We start from the raw sequence: 20,464 nt of genomic DNA, 5'->3' as shown, positions 1-20,464 counted from the left end.
GAGCAGAGCAGCTCATACCGGTTCGAAGGATGGCAGTATGATTTCTTATTAACCGCGATCTTATAGAGAACATTGCACGAGGTAGTGTGGTGTTATGATTGTTGCTGCTGTAGGGGGAGGCTATGGTATCCGCGACCCCAGAGACGCCGTTGATGACTGCTGATACTGACTGACTTGAGCTACGGACGGGCGGGGACTCACTTGTCCATCATTACTGTGATCAGGAAGTCGAGCGCCTCCTCCAGAGGCGGCAGGTCCAGCTGTGGCGCTGATGTGTCGATGGTCAGAGACCGGTGATCTGCTGCTGCGTCCAGCTCCTCTTCGGGCTCGGGGCACTTGTCGCCGAGGCTGAGGCGGAACTGCACGGGGCTGGTGCACGGGCTGGAGCTGGCGCTGGACGGCGGGGACACGGCTTGCGCCACCTGCGCATTGATCTTGAGCGCGCTGGGGGACGTGACCATGACCTTGTTGCTGCCCATGCTCTTCATGAAGTTGCAGAACTGGAGGATGTCGTCGTCGATGCGGTGCTCGACGCGCGCCCACGTCTTGCGGTCCTTGCGCAGGCCGCGCACGCGGCGCATAATCTTCTCGTAGTACTTTTGCGTGTGGGTCTGCACCTGTCGGACGGAGCGCGTGCCGACGGCCGAGGCGATGGAGCCCCACGGGCCGCGCGGGTACTCCTTGATGGCGAGCAGGAAGCGGTCGTGCTCGTCCTCGGACCAGATGCCGTGCTTCATGGTGTTAAACTAGTATTCCGTAGGAATGGGACGGGGTGTGTTGTAGGTTCTGGTAAAGCTGCACCTGGGCAGCTTTGGGGCCTTCCCAACGAATTGTGGAATGACGCATCGTTCAACGCGGGCGAGTCAACGTACGCGAGCCCATCTCTATCACAGCGGCAGGCCTTGAAGTGTCTAGTGCAAATCGACGGCAACTTTCCCTCAAACAGCAAAAAATATCGAAAACCGTGAAAGGCGTGAGGTTTGAGCATTGTTTGGCTGTTGCCGACAACGACCAGGAAACAGAATCACAGTACTCAGGAGGAGATCCAATGTATATCTATAGCGACAACGGAAGTTTGGGCATTTCTTGCCGGCCGCGCTAGGGCACGAAAATCCAGGCCAGCCGCCGCGCCGGACTCTAGTTCAGTGACGAGCGGCATTGCCGACGGCTACCGTGAGATGGACGGCGGTTCTGCTTGCTGAAGTTCGCCTTCGTGTTTCTGGGACGACTTTAACACTGCCGAGCCGCATACACCTCCGCTACCAAATTATCAACATATGAGAAGTCAAGTCAAACCGACCCACGATTTCGCATGCAGACTACTTTGCAGCATTTGATTCCTTTTGCGGCGTTGCAGTCCTCCTGGTCGTCAGTGGGCAACACCCCAAAATTTGCACGACGTCCTCGCAGGTGCCACGAACGACCGCACCATCGTTACTTACCTCGGTTCTTGACCAGCAACCCATGTCGGCTAGTGTATGTCGCCCTCACTTCGGCTTTGGCTGTCAGTCAGAGCAGAGACCTCCATTGTGATGGAGGGCCAAGGAGGCCGCACGACGCACGCCATGGCATCTCCGAGGCAGGTGCATGCACTGCTTGGTAGGAGGTCGGGGATCTCAGGACAACTCTCGCCCAGCGGCAATGCCACGAGTGGCCGTCCCGAGACAAGGCCGGGTGGATTTTCTCGGGGCCGCGTTCGTGTTGCTCCGAAGATTTAAGGATAACGCGACGGTGGTCAGACCCTTGGTATCCTCGGAAGAGAAGGCCCTTGATTGATGATCTGCAGATCTCAGCACCAGCGCCACCAGCGCGCCTTAACGGCTCGGCCGCGGGCTAAACTCGGCCCCAGCGGCAGTCTGCACTATTAGGTCAAATTAAGATCGGCAGCTGGATTTTCTTGTCTGCCTGAAGAAGCCCCTTTGGCTCATACAAGCGCGGGTTTCGGCGCAGGTGAGGCAGACCGGTGGCACGCGCTTGTAGCAAGCGCAGTGGCACCGCGAGCGACAACAGGAGGCGCGGTGAACCCAAGCGGGGTTTGCACGAACACGGTCTCTGAATGTACGTGTACCAATCTATCTACGAATGATAGGGAAAGGATCTTCCGAGTAAGCACGCATGTACTGTACAACGAAACGTATTTTCTACCATTCGCGCGCCAAAACAACGGTCTTGATTGCACTCTTCGACGGGCTGAGAAGCATGCCAGCGCATGGGTCTCCTGGTTCGAGGGTGTCTTGGTTCGAGTTGACTCACACATCCCACGTCCGCGCAGTTTGGTAGCTGTACGACATGTTGCCCCCCTGGACGTTCTGTGGGCATTGCAACTTACACATCGGAGACCGTCTTACATACGTCTATCCCAGCGGGAGGTCAAAGTATCAGATGTGATTCTAGTTTTCGTGGATGACAGCACTCTTTGGTGTTGGTTGTCGACGAATAGCTTCGTGAACCACGTGTCTGCCTTTACCCTTTCGTGGTATCCCGTGCAATAATTAGAACACCGCCATCCCGGACAGTGCCTCTTGCTGTCCGATCAAGATCAGGTGAGCCCTTTGACGTGACACGGCTGATTAGTCTGGCATTTCCATCGGGACACTGTGCGTGTACAACTTGTATTAATACATGTGCACTTATCCCACGCTATTGCAAAATGTACATGATAAAGGGCTACCCCGCGACTATGTGCCGCTTTATCCACACGCCAATGGTCGGGTTTTCATTTACTTTTGCAAGATGCAAAGCTACACAACCAAATCTACTCATGTAAGTAGAGCGTGTCATTTTGACCCTACATCATGCGTGACTGAAATAAAAAAGTGAAAACCTTTTGTCTTGGAGGCCTGCGTAGCATGGCTCACAACATAGCATCGATTTTTCACATCGAAGCGTCTTGCTTCGGTCTTCCTTCTCCTCGGGGATCGAGAGAGGGCAGTCACTCCCCAATTTCCCTCATGGCGGCGATTGCACCAGCACGAGCCTCGACCAACTTCTCAGTTGAGACCCACTCGTCATCCACCGACTCGGCAATGATGATGCTGACCTCCCCGACCGCGACGTCTTCTACCGCCACCCCGACCATCTCAACCAAACCCATCACCGGCAAGCGAGCGGTGGGCGTCTGGTCCAGCGAGGAGCACGACCGATTCCTCGAGGCGCTCAAGAAGTAGCCGCAGGGGCCCTGGAAGGCCATCACCGAGTACGTTGGGACCCGCTTAGTCCGCCAGGTGCAGACGCACGCTCAAAAGTACCAGGAAAAAGTGTCGCGCAGGGTGTACGGCATGCAGACGGGCAAGGCCATTCGTCTGCGGCGTGAACACCGCATCGACCACGACATTTTGGCGCTGCACACGCTCATCAGTTTCCCTCCCGAACTGCGCCACAAGCGCGTGCGTCGGAGTCACCCAAGCGAGGCGAAGCGTGCCCCTGTTGTGACGTCGGTGGAACCACCTGCGCCCGGGGTGAAGACGCCTGAGTTTCAGTGCCCCACCATCGATTTGATTGACAAGGACTTTTGCCCCATCACGGACTCGGATGACGCATCTTCGTCCTCGGTGTCGTCGTCGTTCCTGTTTGACGACTCGGTCTTTGCCCTTGTGGACGCCGACGACCTCCCGACATTGAGCGAGTTGCTTGACTTCTTCATCGAGAACTTATCCTTATATTAGGGAAAGGTCGCGCGCGTCTAGCCCTCTTCAACGTCGACCCCGCACTGACCGACGGAGCTGCAGCAGGCAAATATTTAACTTCATACTTAAGCTTTAAAGTATACTGTTTCGTTTCGTTTCGTGCAAAAGATACATGCATTTGATACAACACTTGCTCTCTCCTCCGATAGAGACAAAGTTGTGCCTTCGGCCCGAAGAAGCTTTGTGATTTTCCAAAGATTTTCGAATGTGAAGGGCGAAAACTGCACAAAGGTCTCATTTACGACTTTGAAATAATCTTTCTGAAACATTCCGAATCCAGAAGGAGAGCCCATTACAAAGCATTTGCGGGAGAAAAGATTTGACACGAGCGTGAGCAAGCTAATGGGAATGTAAGCGTTCCTAACAGAAAACAAAATAAATACCGTCCTAAAGTTCTTGCGGCACGTTGGTCGTGACTGCTATCGCAACAAACAACGCCTGAAGACTGGATACAGCGCACGAGCTCAAATTCAGTTATCGCACTTGAAGTCACAGCACAATATTTGTTACTCGGAACTCGATGGTCGCCCAGGGAACTTGTGAGAACACTTGTAACCACTGCAGTATGTCGTGTAGGAACACGCACTAAATTATATAATAGCACACTTTCCCCACCAAGAACACCCACCAAGTCCCGATGACTCAATGGGCTTGTTAGGGTTAGAACCTGAAGGCCCAGGAACTTTCCCTTGCACCGGGTTGATGTTTCCTCTGTGCATCGTGTTTCCGCTTAGTCAACTGACGGAAACCCAGCGTCACCAGCCACGAGCAAAGGCTGGCACGCTCTCACACGCAATATAAACCTCGCAGGCCCTCAGGAAGGAAGGGTCCCAACCAGTCACGCCTTGATACGAGGGTACCGGAGCTATACTCCGGCGGGAAGGAAAAATGGAGTGCGCTCTCGCTCCTCCACTACTCGGCGATGACTCGCCCTTCGTATACACGGCCACTTCTTCACTACTCTTGGCCTGACCACGGGTAAACGCACGCTACGATACTAGCAGGCGCGTCCACCGACAGTCATAATCCTACCAACAGGTTTATCCAATTGCTACGGGAACTCACCGATAGCCCGGACGTCTTCCTTGAGTGGTTGGGAGGAAAAGCTGTTTTGTTCTTGTTGCCCAAAGGGCTTATCTGTTCTATCTTCTCTTTCCTATGATTCAATACAAATATCTAGTATAAACGCGTCCGTTTTGGATCTTCCCAAGTAACCACCGACCCTTCAGAGCCTCCTCGACGCCCCAAGAGGCCTCTCGATGACTCTATTGGACGATGAAGGGGTTCCCTGACTTGGAGCAGTCGCCGGGGCTCGAACGGTCGTCTTAAGTGCGGATCTCGGGTCAAAGTTCGCTGTAGGTTCGGATCGTACTTGAAGTCCTGGATCTCGAACTTGGGTGTCGACGAGTCTTCGGCACCGGTCCAGAATGGCCAATCAGCATCCGCCGAACATTGCTGAACATGTCCCGACGACTCGGGTCGCCACTGAAGCTTGGTCGTCAGCTCGATTCTCGTTTACCGCTAAATCACTACACCACAAGTACTACAACTACTACTTGTCCGTACTGTGGGTTCAATGCTGTTTTCGCTCTCTGTGCCGATAAAGCCACCTTAGTCATCTAAACACGGGAAGCCGTCGCCCGAGTTATGCTAGCACGCCCGGGTAGTTAGTTCACAAACTTCAACGAAAAGGTTTCGATTGGAATCAGTGGTTTTATTAATTCCCTATCCCATAGTTAGCCGACTTAATTTGTCGACATCTAGCAGTACTGTATAGGAGGGATTTTCTTACAATTAGTATTGTGTTCACCAAGCGTTTTGTCCGCTCGGATTTCCGCGCCATCAAGGGATTTGGCATCACCAAATCCTGGTCGATATAACATATTTACATCCTGCAGAATGCCGACGGAAAACTGGGCATTCTGGTCGATTCGTATAGAGATCGGAAAGGTTTTGGTACCACTCTGCTTCATGTAATACCTCCATCAACCTCCTCACAGACTGCGCCTGGTCATCGACTGCTTGGTTTGTTTGAAATGGGCGAATGCATGCTTTTGGGTGAAGTCGTGCAATGTTCATCAAATGTTCCAACACGATTGATGTCTAGCGGTGGTAGCGCTAGACATCAATCGTATGTATTTTTATTGTAAGATTCGAATTGGTAAACACAAATTTTCGAGTCAGGTCGCTCGAATGTAGGTATTTGAGATGCCCCACACAACCTGCCGCCACAGGTAACATTTGCCTAAAATTTCACCCTGGGCAGGCTTCTCTCACTGCAATTTCATCTTGCAAAGCACAATTATATACCGTATATCCAAAATCAAATCTCGGAAAAGTAATAAACAAAGCCGTGAGGTGTTCATAAAAGTTTACTTCTGTCAGCTGGGGCGTCGTGTTCGTGTGCGCGCGGTGCCTGGCCGCCTTCTAGATCCTGCTCTGCGATGCCTTCTTGCGGAGTGTTGCTGCCGCTAAAAATAAGCTCAACAAAACCTCAGGCAATCGCTAAGGCTCCGGAAGCTCATCAGTTGTCTGTTTTTGTGCTCTGCTCTTTTGAAAATTAGTTGCAAGAAAAATGTCTGAAGGTTTTTGCTTCACGATTTGGTCTATCGTGACCAGAGTTTCGCCTCTTCCGATCGCGAACTGTTTTTCTTTTGTGGGTCATCATTTGGCCGCATAATACATGAGTATCTACTGGCCCTAGCTCGTACGTTATTCGCTACGTGGCGCAGTTTAAACCCCAGACAACTTTACTTCAATAAAGTTCCCGGGTCAAATGCAACTCGGTATCCATGTGGTACTCGAAGTACCGTAACTCTGTAGTTCCTGTGCTATCATAACTCGGTGTCCGGCAGCAGCATTCGCTTGACAGTTGTAATACATGGGAATAAACTACTAGTAGAAGATATTTTATTTGGTAAACTATGGTAGCCACTAAAATTCTAAAGAATATTTCATCTTCATTACTACATGCATTGTAATATGAGCATGGGGATAAACAAATCCTCGATTTGGCTAGCGAAGAAAGGTCATGAAATGTAGCATACGTATGATCGAGACGTTCGCCGCAATCGCTGTGGACATTCGCCACCACTGGGCCAATCCACGATTTGAACTTTTGGGGACAGGAGCGCAAAAATCGCCTTCGCCATTGATCCGGAGCGCGTTTCGGCGGCGACCCCATCTCGAAGAACTGAAGAAAGGCACGTTCTTTGGTGTGTGTGATCCTTGCGTGTGTTACTCTTGAGAACCCGAAATGGTAGGAGATTAAGGAACACAAGTAGATTCGGCCAATTTGACCAAGGTTTAAATACCCCCTGCTATAGCCTAAAAAAGGCTGAAATGAAACCACAGTAGTTACCTCCGGGCCTCTCCCGGGTTAGATCATCAACTAGAGCCCGCCGCGTCCGGGCAACTAACATCGCCAGCACCCGCCTCGTTCGGGTAACTAGCTTAGAATCGCATCCTCAGAACTGTTCGTGGCCTGGCCACCGAGGCAACGGGTACTCACCGCCGGGTCGGGGCTGAGCGTTCCACCAGCTAAGACTGGCCCTTTCCCCTTGAGGGTCCAGGATAGAGACGATGAGGAGGGAGCACTAAGCGACCACGGCCTGGGAGTGACCGGGCTGCTCCCCATTATTCCCTATGAAATATGTAACGGGCCGCCGTGCGTCGCCCTGCACGAGCCACCTGGCCCGCACGGCACATTCGCACACACAGACCCCTCGGCCAAGGCGCCAACTATAGGCACCGCGGCCCCCGCAGTCTCTCTCTACGGCCCTCTAGCACTCTACTGTCCGGCCGTCCCCGCCGTTCCCGTACGGCGTACCTCGTTTTACGTTGCATCCGGCCTCGTCCGGCGTTCACAACCCGTGCTCCAGCGCCAAGTTCCTCAGATTAGTCTCCACTTAATGCCCGTCCTGCACTAATCTTGACTGAGAGTCGAGCAGCACGCCGCTCTCCTACGAAGCCCCCTATTCAAACTACCTACGGGAACGGCGCCCTTCTCCTAAGCTACCTGCTTGGACCTCTCCCCTTTCGGGGCGCATCGCCCGTTTCGAGGCCTCCGAGCCTCACATCCTTCGCCTCCATGTCGCCCCGCCTTGTCCTCATACTGCTCACTGTCCCTGCCGGACGTGTCGTCTCCCTCGCGATCTTCCATCTTCAACCTTCGAACTTCTAGCTACCCCACGCACGTGACGGCAGCCAGCTGGCTAGTCCTTGCCACCGATCGACGTCCCTCGCACACTCTTGCCCCGATCTACGTAACGTACACCACGTTGAGCACGACCGGCGTCACCTGCTCGCCGAGCAGTTTCTTCTCGCTGCCGCTGCATGTGACGGTCCGCCCCAACTACACGCCATCCCCGGACGTAAGATCGTCGGCGATCTTCCCGGCGTCCAGCAGCTCTTCGTACTCAGCAGCACTGAGCCATATCCGTCCTACCGGCATCCCTGGTCTTGTCGTGTACTACACCTCGTGCTCGACTACGTAGCGGCCCGCGCGATTCCGGACCCGTCTTCGCGCCCGCTCCACGATATGCCCTGCCGCCGCGACTTGTAGGAGCTCTGGCATTGGAGCTGGCTGTCGTGACCGTCCACGTCCACGAAGCATACCCACCGTGGCGTCAGCGACACCACTCGTTCTATCACCGTTACCTCCAGCGTCCTCAGCACCGGGGCCGTCTCCACGCTCTCGACTGGCTCCTGCTTCACGGCGAACACCTCCTCGCTGCGCGGGTCGTGCTCGTCCAGCTGCTGCACTGGCTTCTCGCTCGTCGGCTTGCGCACCGCCGTGAATCCCGCGATCTTCATCTGCAGCCACCGCCTTCGACTCTGCGGCTTCCTGCTGGTGACGTGCAGCTTCGCGCCGATCTGCCCGCGCTCCACGAGCCTCGTCAGCTTCTGTTCGCCGGCGCTTCTTTTGTACTTCATCGTTCCTCTCTTCGGCTTGGGGCCGCTCTTGCCGCCGGCGGCTCCGCTTTGACTCTGTCGGCAGAGGCCTTGGAGCAGCTACGGCCGCCGCCTCCATGGCGCTCGTCGCCTCTATTCTTGGCCCAGCAGCTTTCGGCTCGCTCCGCGCCGTTGCCATCGGCCTCGGTTCTTGTCCAGCGGCCACAGGCAGCGTGCCAGTCACCGTCCTCGACGCCTCGTCGGTGCTCACTGGTGTCGTAGCGGTCGTTCTAGCGCCACTCGTCTCCGTCCTGATCTCTTGCGTGCCACCTTCCGCCCGGGCGGTCACATCCTCACTGCTCTGAGTCCGCTCTTGTTCCATGGCGGCACCGCCAGCTACCACCTCTTCCTCGCTCAGTTCTCGAAGCATGCGCTCCGCCACCACGCCCAGTGAGTCACTCGGGCAACTGCACTTCACCAAGAAGCTGCAGTGCGTGATCACCCGCTCATCATTGTCCTCGCGTAGCACTTCCCAATTATCAAAGCCCGCGTCTGCTACAATACGAGCTGGGCCCAGCCACTTATGGGCCAGTTTCGTTATTCCTTTGCCACGAGGTGGTCGCAGCACCCACACGCTGTCGCCAACCGCGAACTCGTTGTGCGCCCGCACCTGCCGATCGTAGTACCTAGCCCGCCTCAACTGGTCCTTGCCCAGCGCCTTCTTGACCGCCTCCGTTGCCGTCGCCATGTTCCTCACCAACGCCCGATGATACTCGGCGAACACGCCGACCTGCGTGACGCCACTCGCCCGCAACAGCTCATTCGGGGCCAGCATCAATTCGTTGGGGCTGTACCCCGTTCCTGAATGCCTCGCACCATTGTAGGAGTAGGCCGCGCACGGCAGCCATCGATCCCAATCACTCTGTGCCTCCGACACGAACATCGCGACCATATCCTTCCACGTCAGGTGGAAACGCTCGATCAAGCCGAGCAGAGCCGGCCGATACGGCACCGGCGTCAAATGCTTCGCCTGGAGAGCACTCACCAGCGCCTACACCACTGCCCCGCTCAGTTCGGGCGCTCCGTCCATCACGAGCTCCCTCATGGGCCCGTACACCAACACCAGCTTCTCGACGATGAAGTCCGCGATGTCTGGCGCCCTGTGGTTCGGCACCGCGGCCACCACCGCATACCTCGTGGCATAGTCCACGGCTGCCACCACATACCGGTTGCCCTTGTCCGTCACCGGCAGCGGGCCTGCTACATCCAGCGCCCAACGATCACCAGCATCTCCCACGCCCTGACTCCGCAGCGGAAGGATCACTTCCTTCGCCTTCCTCGTACCGCAGTCACGGCAAGACTGCACCCATCGTCTCACCCACGCCCGCATATCCGGCCACCAGTAGTTGGCTGCAATCTTAGTGTAGGTTTGAGATGTTCGCAGATGACATGCGAAGATCGAGTCGTGGTTCTCGCGTAGGACCTTTGCCCACAACGAGGACGGTAGGACGACACGTCTGCTACCGTCTCTCGCGTAGATGTAAACCAGCTCGCCCTCGACTCCTACCCGCCGATCGCCGTGTTTCCCCTTGTTCTTCAGATTCTGCACCGTCTTGCCCTTCGCCTGCTCCTCGGCGATCTCGCCGTCAGTCAGCTGCCCTTCGCCTCCTGTTGCTCTTTCGTTCGCACCTCTACCAGCCACCGTTCGTACTGGTGCCCTCGAGAGAGCGTCTGCGACCACGTTGTCCTTGCCAGGGCGATATACAATCTCAAAATCATATTCCTGTAGTTGTAGTGCCCACCGGTGCACTCTACCCGTGAGGCCCTTTGAAGTCAATAGGCACTTCAGCGCGGCGTGGTCTGTCACCAGTCGGAACCGCCGTCCGTACAGGTACGGGCGGAACCGCTTGATGGCCCACATCACTGCCGCACACTCTAGGTCGGTAATGCCACACTGCGCCACGTCCTTCGAGTTGATCTTCGATGCGTACGCTACGGGTTGCTCGCCCGCCCTTGGTCCTGAGTTAACGCCGCTCCGAGTCCTACCTTCGAGGCGTCTGTCACCAACGTGAATGATCGCGAGAAATCAGGATAGGCCAGCAGCGGCCGCTTCAAGCATTCAAACGCATCTTGCTGGGGCTCAGACCACTCCCTTGCGCAACAACAGCGTCAACGGCGCTGCTTTCGCCGCGAAGTTCGGCACGAATCGTCTGTAGTACCCCGACATGTGCACGAAGCTCTTCACCGCGGCCGCGTCCTTCGACACGGGGAAGTTCACCACACTCTCCATGGGGCACACCCCGTTCTCGTTCAACTCGTGGCCCAAATACTCCAAGTGCTCCGTCGCGAACGAGCACTTATTGGCCTTCAGCGACAGCCCCGCGTTGCTCAGACGCTCCAACACCATCGCTAGCTCGACGACGTGCTGGCCTACGACTCCTCTAGAGAAGACGATAACATCGTCTAGATAAACTAAACATGTTTGCCACGTTAGCCCTCTCAACACCGCGTCCATCATCCTTTGAAAGGTCCCTGGTGCGTTTGCCAACCCAAATAGCATGCGCAGGAACCGAAACAGTCCTTGCCTCGTCACAAAGGCGGTCCTTGGGCGCCACGGGTTCCTGCCAATACCCGGCGTGGAGGTCGAAGCTCGTGTACCGCTTCGCACCATGTAGATTGTCCAGGGTGTCGTCGATCCTGGGCAAGGGGTAGACGTCACGCTTCGTAACAGCGTTGAGCATTCTGTAGTCAATACAGAAGCGCACTGATCCGTCCTTCTTCTTGACTAATACGACTGGGAACCCCCCCAGAGCCATTGCCCTCCTCGATGACCCCGTCGCGCAGCATGCCCTTCACTTCCTTATCAATGATCTCGTGCTCACTCTGCGCGTACCGCCGCGGCCTCACTTTAATCGGCGGCTCGCTGCCCGTATGTATCTCGTGCTCCACCGGCAGCGTGGTCGCCGGTGGGCATCCCGTTCGTGGCTCTAGCAGCGCTGGGTAATGCCGCAGCAGCTGCAACAGCAGCTCCTTGTCCTCGGCGCTCATGCGCCCGATCTTCAACTCGTCCTCGTTGCCCAGCGGGCCCGCGTTGCCGAACTATTCGTCCAGCCATCGCTTGACCTTGTCGTTCGTCAGCTCGCCGTTGAGCTCCATCACCGTAATGTCATCACTCGTAGGCGTCCACGTTCCTAGTACCTCGTGTGATGGGAGCTTGGTCGTCGCCCCGACCAGGTTGAGCACGCGCACAACGACCTTGCCCCCGCGAACTGACGTCAGCGTCGGCGCCATTAGCAGGTTGACCTTGCTCCTTGGCTTCGGCATGAAGATACCCACTGTCCCTTCGGGTGCCGCCACCGCCACCGTTACGTTACGGCACGTCTGTGCCTGCATTCGCGCTTTCTTCACCAGCCGCACCTTCGCCGGTCGCTCGTCGTACCGCTCTGCCTGCGAACACGTGAACGGCACCACCTTCTTTTCCCCGCTGTCGTACCACTTCATTTCGCATGACACGAAGTCGATCTTGACTCCGCGCTTTAACATCCAATCCTCGCCTAAGAGGAACTTCGTGGTTGCGCCCTCGACGATGAGCGCGTCCACCTCCATGATCTGGCCGTACTGCGTCCGTATACGGAACCTCCACACGCCCAGAACCTTGGCCACAGCGCCCGTAAAGCCTTCCACGTAGTCGACTGGCGGCAGCGCGTCCAGCCGCTCGCCGAGTCCACACCACGCTTCGCCGGTAACACTATACTGGTCACCGGTGTCCAGTTTAATCCTCTCGTCCTTGCCCCGGACTTCGACCCTCGCGGTAGGGAGTGAGTCCACCGCTGGGGATTGCACTGCTCGCAGACGTCCGATGCGCACGGGTCGCTGTTTTCCCTCGACTCGTTCCTCGCGCGGATGCGCGTACACGCTCCCACTGTGATATTCATACTGGTAAACTTCCCCTCGACCACCGCACCTTTGTCGCGCCTGGTAGCGCGATTCCAATCGCCGCCGCCTCTTCTTGGCTCAGCACCGGGGCGCGCCCGTCCCGCACCTCCGAAAGTACTCCTCCATCACGTAGTAACCGCCATCGGGCCTCTTCAGGCGGTCCAACTCCTTGCGTAGAGCGCGCAACTTCTTGGCACGGGCCTTGCGAACTCATCGCTCGTATCGTCGCCTCGTTCGTGACCTCTGTAGCTCCGTGTCGCCCACCACCGGCGCGGCTTCTTCGTCACCAGTATTCACGCGGCTGGCCAACACCGCGGCTCGCTGCCCAGCATCCTTGCTCGTGGCCGTCTTGCCTACTGCTGTCATGACGCTACCGCCCTGCGCCTCCGGCGCCACCGTGCCCGTCGCCTCACTGACTGCACGTCCATCTCCGAGCCGCTCTCCCTCCGCACGTCGCTTACGCCGCGCGCGCGCGCTCTAGCCGTGCCTGCCGCTTCCGACGCTGCAGCTCGAGTTCTGCGGCCATCGCGTCTTCTTTCGCCGACTTCTGGGCCTTGACGAGCATCACCTTGCCCGCCGTCACGTCGCCCGACTTCATCTCCGTCTCAATAGCCGCCTGCAGAGCGTCCGGCGTGCCGCCGCCGTCCTCCGCGGTCACGTCCAGCTGCGCACCTTCCGACTCGCCACCGGGGTTCGTGGCCTTGGCCTCGCCGTCCAAGTCTTCCGTCTTCGTCTCGTCCATCGCCATCGCTAGCAATTCCTCGACCCAAGCCGCGTTTTCTCCACGATCCTGGTCATCGCTTGCCACGCCCGGCGCCACCCCAGCATTCCTCCCCATGCTGCCGCCACTCGGCGTTGGTACCGCGTCGAACTCCAGGTCACCGTCGCACACCATGCTCCCCGACGCGTGCTTCGCCATACTCTCCTTCTCGTCGGCCCGTAGCGCGGCCGCTGCTGCCGGCTTGGGGCCCTCGCGTGTTTCCTGGCCGTTGCCCTTGGTCTCGGAGTCCACGAACCTCACGCTCCTCTTGGCCTCGCCGCCATGGGACGGCCACGTGCCCTCCTTCGCCTGTCGCGCCGCGTCACCTCCACTACAAAGCCGTTCATTGCATCGACTACGCGGAAGTGCTAGTGCGGCGCGCACGGCGCCATCCCCAGTCTCGTACCCCCCGCGCTGCTCAATGCGCGCCTTCGCCATCTTGCCACACCGTCCTCGCGGTCTCTTGCCGTGCCGTTCTCTTCCCTGCGCAGGCCGTTGTACTCCACCGGCCACTTGCTCACATCGTTCATCTCGTTCTTCCCCCGGATCAGGACTAGCGAGCGATATGGCCGGGGCCCTTATGCTCACTGCACATTTCCCGACCCGTCGGCCGTTGTCGTCGTCGTGTCCTGGACGGACGCGGCTGCATGCACCGCCAGATCTTCCTTTCGTACGTCGCAGTCCCGCGAGTAGTGGCCTGCCTTACCGCACCAGTAGCAGTAGTCGTTCGGGCGGGCCCCGAAACCATCTGTCGTCGTTCTCCGCACGTACTACTCATTCCGCTGAAGCCGCTCTTCCCGCGAAGCGAAGGATTGATCGGGTAGTCGTCCTCCAGCTCCTAGCTGGCCGCACCCAGTGTGGCCCTCGACCTTCAGCGCCTTACCTGGACGCCTCACGAACTGGTCGCCGCTACCTTGACGCTTGCCGCGCCATCCACTTTGTTGCTGTACGGACGTCTGTTGGACGCCGCCACCCGTTTGAATTTTTGAACTGTTCGCCGCTGACCCCTGATTGGTTGGCACCAGCTGAAAGCCAGGTGGGATAGCCATCCACCACTCGTCCAAACGGGCTTTACCGTTGCTTACCGGTCTCCCCTCAGTATCATAGCGGGGTGGCTTTTGGACCTTACCCCACATCGGGCCATAGCCCGTCACCACAGTCCCCTTGTTTCCGCTCAGTCCAGTTTGTTCCTGATCTCGTGCCGCTCTCGCCGCTGCCAGAGGCCCGCGCGCACTGGCGCTTTCGCGCTCGTCCCACGCGGCCATGGCCTCCTCCAGGCCCACGCCGTATCCCTCACCGTAGTCTCCCACATGCGGGATCGCCAGGTTCACTGCGTCGTCCAAGTTCCTGGGGCGATGGCCGCGCACGTGTGTTGCGCCGATCGTGCTACTCATCCCCTTCAAGAACGCGTTGACGAGCCAGTCCTCGCCGATGTCACCCTGCTCGGCTATCTCGCGCAGCGACTGCGCGTATTCCAGCTGTCGCTCACCGCGCATCTGTCGCCGCGAGTTCAGCTAGTCCACGACCTCCGGTCCCGTCCTGCGCGTCATGTACTTCGCGCGTAACATGTCCGCCAGCGTGCCGATGCTCTCCTCCGACTCTGACACCAAGCCCGCAGGAAGCCTCGAACACTCCTGCCCGGAAGGCCCTTGTCTGACTACCATGTAGTTACCTCCGGGCCTCATCCGGGTTAGATCATCAACTAGAGCCCGCCGCGTCCGGGCAACTAGCATCGCCAGCACCCGCCTCGTTCGGGTAACTAGCTTAGAATCACATCCTCAGAACTGTTCGTGGCCTGGCCACCGAGGCAACGGGTACTCACCGCCGGGTCGGGGCTGAGCGTTCCACCAGCTAAGACTGGCCCTTTCCCCTTGAGGGTCCAGGATAGAGACGATGAGGAGGGAGCACTAAGCGACCACGGCCTGGGAGTGACCGGGCTGCTCCCCATTATTCCCTATGAAATATGTAACGGGCCGCCGTGCGTCGCCCTGCACGAGCCACCTGGCCCGCACGGCACATTCGCACACACAGACCCCTCGGCCAAGGCGCCAACTATAGGCACCGCGGCCCCCGCAGTCTCTCTCTACGGCCCTCTAGCACTCTACTGTCCGGCCGTCCCCGCCGTTCCCGTACGGCGTACCTCGTTTTACGTTGCATCCGGCCTCGTCCGGCGTTCACAACCCGTGCTCCAGCGCCAAGTTCCTCAGATTAGTCTCCACTTAATGCCCGTCCTGCACTAATCTTGACTGAGAGTCGAGCAGCACGCCGCTCTCCTACGAAGCCCCCTATTCAAACTACCTACGGGAACGGCGCCCTTCTCCTAAGCTACCTGCTTGGACCTCTCCCCTTTCGGGGCGCATCGCCCGTCTCGAGGCCTCCGAGCCTCACATCCTTCGCCTCCATGTCGCCCCGCCTTGTCCTCATACTGCTCACTGTCCCTGCCGGACGTGTCGTCTCCCTCGCGATCTTCCATCTTCAACCTTCGAACTTCTAGCTACCCCACGCACGTGACGGCAGCCAGCTGGCTAGTCCTTGCCACCGATCGACGTCTCTCGCTAACTCTTGCCCCGATCTACGTAACGTACACCACGTTGAGCACGACCGGCGTCACCTGCTCGCCGAGCAGTTTCTTCTCGCTGCCGCTGCAAGTGACGGTCCGCCCCAACTACACCTCACTTAAAATGAAAACGAAATACCACCTTGCTATGCGGCCCGCTAGGCCCTAATGACTCGCATCGCTTGCTTGGACAGAACCCTAACACACCCGCTGCGGCTCCCACGCGTCGCCTCCGCTAGCTAGAAGGTCTGGGCTTGTATCCAAGTGTTCAATGCTTGTATCGATTAATGTCTTTTCAGCGGTGTTATCGCTGATCCCAATTAATCCGATTCTTCTCCGATTCACTGGTACAATCAACACGGTCTATCCACTCCGGCACGGTAGTCACGTTGTTTCTCACGGCTACAGATGTGCCTTGGGTGCGTGCCTCATATCCCAAAGCCATTCACTCTGCAATTCGCCGACTGCCGAGCGCAGTACCAACCATCCACCACCGACCGCACGGCAACAGCCATCGAGTCGGCGCCATGCTCCAGTCTTGGTTCGCTGCAGTCTGCTCCGTGGCGGTTTTTGCATCCACAGTAGGCGCTGCCGACAGCTACGATGCTCAAGCTCAAGCGATCGTCGACGGCTTCTCCGCTGAACAATTACTGGGGCAGATGACGCAGCTCACGCTCGGTGTCGTCATGAACGGCACCACCCGCGAGCTGAACGAGACCGCGGTGCGATCATTCGCCAAGCAGCATGTCGGATCGTGCCTCAACGCGTTCTGGGAACAACCGGTGAAAGGAAGCTACGGCTACAACGCCTCCGAGTTCCGCGCGATCATTGGTCGCATCCAGGAAATCACCATGGAGGAGAACGGAGGACACCCCGTCATCTACGGAATCGACTCGGTCCATGGAGCCAACTATGTCGACGGATCCGTGTTGGTCCCCCAGCAGATCAACAGTGGTGCGAGCTTGAACCCCGAGTTGGTTGAGAAGGTAGGCGCAATTACGGCGCGAGACACGGAAGCGGCCGGCATCCCGTGGGTCTTCGGCCCCATTCTCGACATTTCGCAAAACACGTTATGGGCCCGCACCTACGAGACGTTCGGCGAGGACCCGTACCTGGCCTCGGTCATGGGAGCCGCTCTCACCCGCGGACTGCAAAGTTACAACCAGACGGCTGCGTGTGTCAAGCACTTCATCGGCTATTCCAAGACCCCCACAGGCCACGATCGCGAAAATATCCTGTTGGGAGACTTCGAGCTGTCGAACCACTTCCTGCCTCCTTTCAAGGCGGCCATGGAGGCTGGAGCTCTGTCCGTGATGGAGAACCACATCTCTCTCAACGGTGACCCGGTGATCTCCAGCTCCAGGATTTTGAACGATCTGCTTCGATCAGATTTGGGGTTCGACCGAGTGTTGCTGTCGGACTGGAACGAGATCTACAACCTCCACGACTTTCACCGAGTGCCAGCACCCGCGAGGAAGCTGTCGCAATGTCCCTGAAGGAGACATCGATCGACATTAGCATGGTGGCAACGGACACCGACTTCATCGAGTACGGACTCAACATGCTGAAGGAGAACCCCAACCAAGAAGCTCGTCTGCGCGAGTCCGTAAAACGCGTCATTAAGATGAAACTCCAGCTCGGACTCTACGATAACCAGTGCCGGGTGAGCAGTACGTGTCAATGGTGGGCAAGGACAAGGACAAGGAGGCTGCGCTTGAGATGGCCCGCGAATCTATCGTACTGCTCAAGAATGAAGACGATGTCCTGCCCCAGCCCAAGAGCGCTAAGGTTTTCCTCACTGGTCACTCAGCAGACAACGTCGGCTACCAATGTGGCGGCTGGACGTTCATCTGGCAGGGCTACTCGGGCAACGACATGTTCAACCACGGAATTTCAGTTCGCAAGGGCCTCGAACACCTTGTTGGCAACGATTCGTTTACGTTCTTCAATGGCCTCATGGCTAACGGATCGATTTCGGATGCGGACATGGTCAAGGCTGTCGAGCTCGCCAGCCAGCACGAGTACACGGTTGCGGTCATCGGTGAATCCTCGTACACGGAGGAGCCCGGTGACATCGACGACCCGGCCCTGCCCGAAGGCCAGGAGAAGTTCATCGAGGCCCTGGCCGCCACTGGTACCAAGGTCATCGTCGTGCTGTTTGGCGGTCGCCCGCGACTGCTTGGCTCCAATCCCTGACCACGCCGTCGCCATCATCGACGGCATGTTGCCCTGCGAACTCGGCGGTCAGGCCATGGCCGAGATCCTCTACGGCGACGTCAACCCCAGCGGCAAGCTGCCGATCACGTACCCGAAGGACCCGGCCAACATCGCCATCCCGTACAACCACCTCGTAACCACACGCTGCATGTGGGACAACTGCTGGATGCAATGGGACTTCGGCGCCGGCTTGAGCTACACCAAGTTCAACTACTCGTCCGTAACGCTGGACAAGACGACCATCGCGAACACAGACGACACGCTGACGGCCTCGGTGACCGTCACGAACGTGGGCAAGCGCGCCGGCAAGGAGACGGTGATGCTGTTCCTGATCCAGCCGTACCGCAAGATCTCGGTGCCCGAGATGAAGATGCTCAAGAAGTTCAAGAAGATCGAGCTGCAGGCGGGCGAGTCCATGGACGTGTCGTTCTCGCTGTCGGCGGAGGACTGGGGCGTGTACCAGCCGCAGATCGGCCAGGGCCTCAAGCGCATCGTCGAGGACAGTAAGTACGTGGTGGCCATCAAGCCGGACACGTGGTGCGATGTGTACGGGGGGAACACTATGAACCCGCTGTGCGCGGAGTTCACCATCGACACGAGCAGTGGTGCTGGTATCGTCAGCGCCGGCGTCCAGCTTTAGACAGATTCGATTTGATAGGAATTGGCTATGCTTTGAACGCAGATGCAAACCTTTGATGAGACCCAGGCAGCAGGGGTCGGACAATACAGTATGAAATTGTATTGCGAGGCCAAAGCAGGCGTCCCCGGCCTATTCGCCATCGTGGTACTACAGTCATACCTCTATAAATGACACCCAGTTCGCTCGGTCTAATACGCTGTTTCAGTTAAAGAATTGATCAGATAAAGAAATGGCTACACTTCTAATGGCTACATTTTCATATGTTAGGTGCACAGTACAAGGGCTTTCATTACCTGGTACCCCTCCAGCATTTTCGTACTCTTGTTTTGTTTCGTCTTCACACAGACAGAACTTAACCAATAACGGTTGGCGCGGTATTGTCTGTTCCTACTCCTTCTTCTCATTGGTATTAGCAGAATCACATCCTCTCAGGTTGTACGTGAGTTTCAATACAGTGAGGCTATGGGAATATTTGTTGTCCCGATATCCTGCCACCATGCCTGCAGTTTTATCTTTTGCTTGGTATCTACTGCATAGCACCTAGTTGTCTCGACATCATAATATTTTAGTGTTTTGTAAAATATATATGTACGCTGCGCTGATTGTAAAATACTGTGGCTAGCTTATTTATCAGTACTTACAAGCTTCCAGCTACTACAAACTCTTTGTTCCAACTTAGCATTCCAAACAAAATTTACCTCTTCGCTCGATTTGTTGTGGCGGGAGTAGTGGTAGCAATGGCATACGTGAGAGGAGGCAGGCAAGTGATTAAGAAAAATATATGAGTTTGGATCTATTACTACGGCGTCCATTTAGAGGGTTGAGGCGCCAACAATGGCGACCATTTTGTTCAGAGAATAAAGAGGTTTTTTATCAGTTATAGAACACCTATAGTGAAATCCATATAATCCCGTTTGCAGTCGAGGAATCCTAACCAGATAGGGAGCACATAGTCAGTTAGAGGGGTTCATTTAGGGAGGTGTCACTGTAATGATGTTTGCGAATCAACGAGATTCCCGCGGTCTGAACATAAATGAGTATGTACTGACTTACTACAAGCGTAGCTCAAGAATCGGTGGAGGTATTTTCGCAAGGTGCCACTTGTCGCAGTAGGTATCGCTGTACACTCATCTAAATCAATATGTTTGCAGAAGTAGCGCGCAAATCTTGAGAGCTTGTTGTACTTCCTGACAGGAAGTTCCTGTGCAAGTTACAATAAAATACAGTGACACCTCCCTAAATGAACCCCTTTAACTGACTATGTGCTCCCTATCTGGTTAGGATTCCTCGACTGCAAACGGGATTATATGGATTTCACTATAGGTGTTCTATAACTGATAAAAAACCTCTTTATTCTCTGAACAAAATGGTCGCCATTGTTGGCGCCTCAACCCTCTAAATGGACGCCGTAGTAATAGATCCAAACTCATATATTTTTCTTAATCACTTGCCTGCCTCCTCTCACGTATGCCATTGCTACCACTACTCCCGCCACAACAAATCGAGCGAAGAGGTAAATTTTGTTTGGAATGCTAAGTTGGAACAAAGAGTTTGTAGTAGCTGGAAGCTTGTAAGTACTGATAAATAAGCTAGCCACAGTATTTTACAATCAGCGCAGCGTACATATATATTTTACAAAACACTAAAATATTATGATGTCGAGACAACTAGGTGCTATGCAGTAGATACCAAGCAAAAGATAAAACTGCAGGCATGGTGGCAGGATATCGGGACAACAAATATTCCCATAGCCTCACTGTATTGAAACTCACGTA

The 20,464-nt window shown here is 56.3% G+C and overlaps 6 protein-coding genes across 6 annotated transcripts; 3 read left to right on the top strand and 3 right to left on the bottom strand.

Moving 5' to 3' along the window:
• Nucleotides 1-197: 197 nt before the first annotated feature.
• PHYSODRAFT_563985 (hypothetical protein) lies at nucleotides 198-1,026 on the bottom strand (the record flags this gene model as incomplete). The annotated part of the gene is made up of 1 exon (XM_009535742.1): nucleotides 198-1,026. Exon 1 carries the CDS (start codon nucleotides 735-737, stop codon nucleotides 198-200), a length of 540 nt encoding a protein of 179 aa, XP_009534037.1. The 5' UTR covers nucleotides 738-1,026.
• A 1,925-nt stretch (nucleotides 1,027-2,951) lies between these two features.
• On the top strand, nucleotides 2,952-3,665 carry PHYSODRAFT_259794 (hypothetical protein; the record flags this gene model as incomplete). Its single annotated transcript, XM_009535741.1, has 2 exons — nucleotides 2,952-3,163; nucleotides 3,269-3,665. The coding sequence occupies 2 exons, from the start codon at nucleotides 2,952-2,954 to the stop codon at nucleotides 3,663-3,665; spliced, it is 609 nt and encodes a 202-aa protein (XP_009534036.1).
• Nucleotides 3,666-8,991: 5,326 nt separating this feature from the next.
• On the bottom strand, nucleotides 8,992-9,522 carry PHYSODRAFT_520168 (hypothetical protein; the record flags this gene model as incomplete). The annotated part of the gene is made up of 1 exon (XM_009535740.1): nucleotides 8,992-9,522. A coding segment is annotated over one exon (531 nt), but the record flags the coding sequence as incomplete, so codon positions are not given.
• Nucleotides 9,523-13,593: 4,071 nt separating this feature from the next.
• PHYSODRAFT_287322 (hypothetical protein) lies at nucleotides 13,594-14,614 on the bottom strand (the record flags this gene model as incomplete). The annotated part of the gene is made up of 1 exon (XM_009535739.1): nucleotides 13,594-14,614. A coding segment is annotated over exon 1 (343 nt), but the record flags the coding sequence as incomplete, so codon positions are not given.
• A 1,877-nt stretch (nucleotides 14,615-16,491) lies between these two features.
• On the top strand, nucleotides 16,492-18,028 carry PHYSODRAFT_338008 (hypothetical protein; the record flags this gene model as incomplete). The annotated part of the gene is made up of 3 exons (XM_009535738.1): nucleotides 16,492-17,289; nucleotides 17,331-17,495; nucleotides 17,525-18,028. 3 exons carry the CDS (start codon nucleotides 16,492-16,494, stop codon nucleotides 18,026-18,028), a joined length of 1,467 nt encoding a protein of 488 aa, XP_009534033.1.
• Nucleotides 18,029-18,083: 55 nt separating this feature from the next.
• Nucleotides 18,084-18,689, top strand: PHYSODRAFT_338007 (hypothetical protein; the record flags this gene model as incomplete). Its single annotated transcript, XM_009535737.1, has 1 exon — nucleotides 18,084-18,689. The coding sequence occupies one exon, from the start codon at nucleotides 18,084-18,086 to the stop codon at nucleotides 18,687-18,689; it is 606 nt and encodes a 201-aa protein (XP_009534032.1).
• Between the last annotated feature and the right edge of the window lie 1,775 nt (nucleotides 18,690-20,464).

Source organism: Phytophthora sojae (assembly GCF_000149755.1).
Source record: "Phytophthora sojae unplaced genomic scaffold PHYSOscaffold_8, whole genome shotgun sequence".
Classification (NCBI taxonomy): domain Eukaryota; phylum Oomycota; class Peronosporomycetes; order Peronosporales; family Peronosporaceae; genus Phytophthora; species Phytophthora sojae.
The sequence above is the reverse complement of the archived record's forward strand: the minus strand, read 5'-3'. Positions and strand labels throughout refer to the sequence as shown.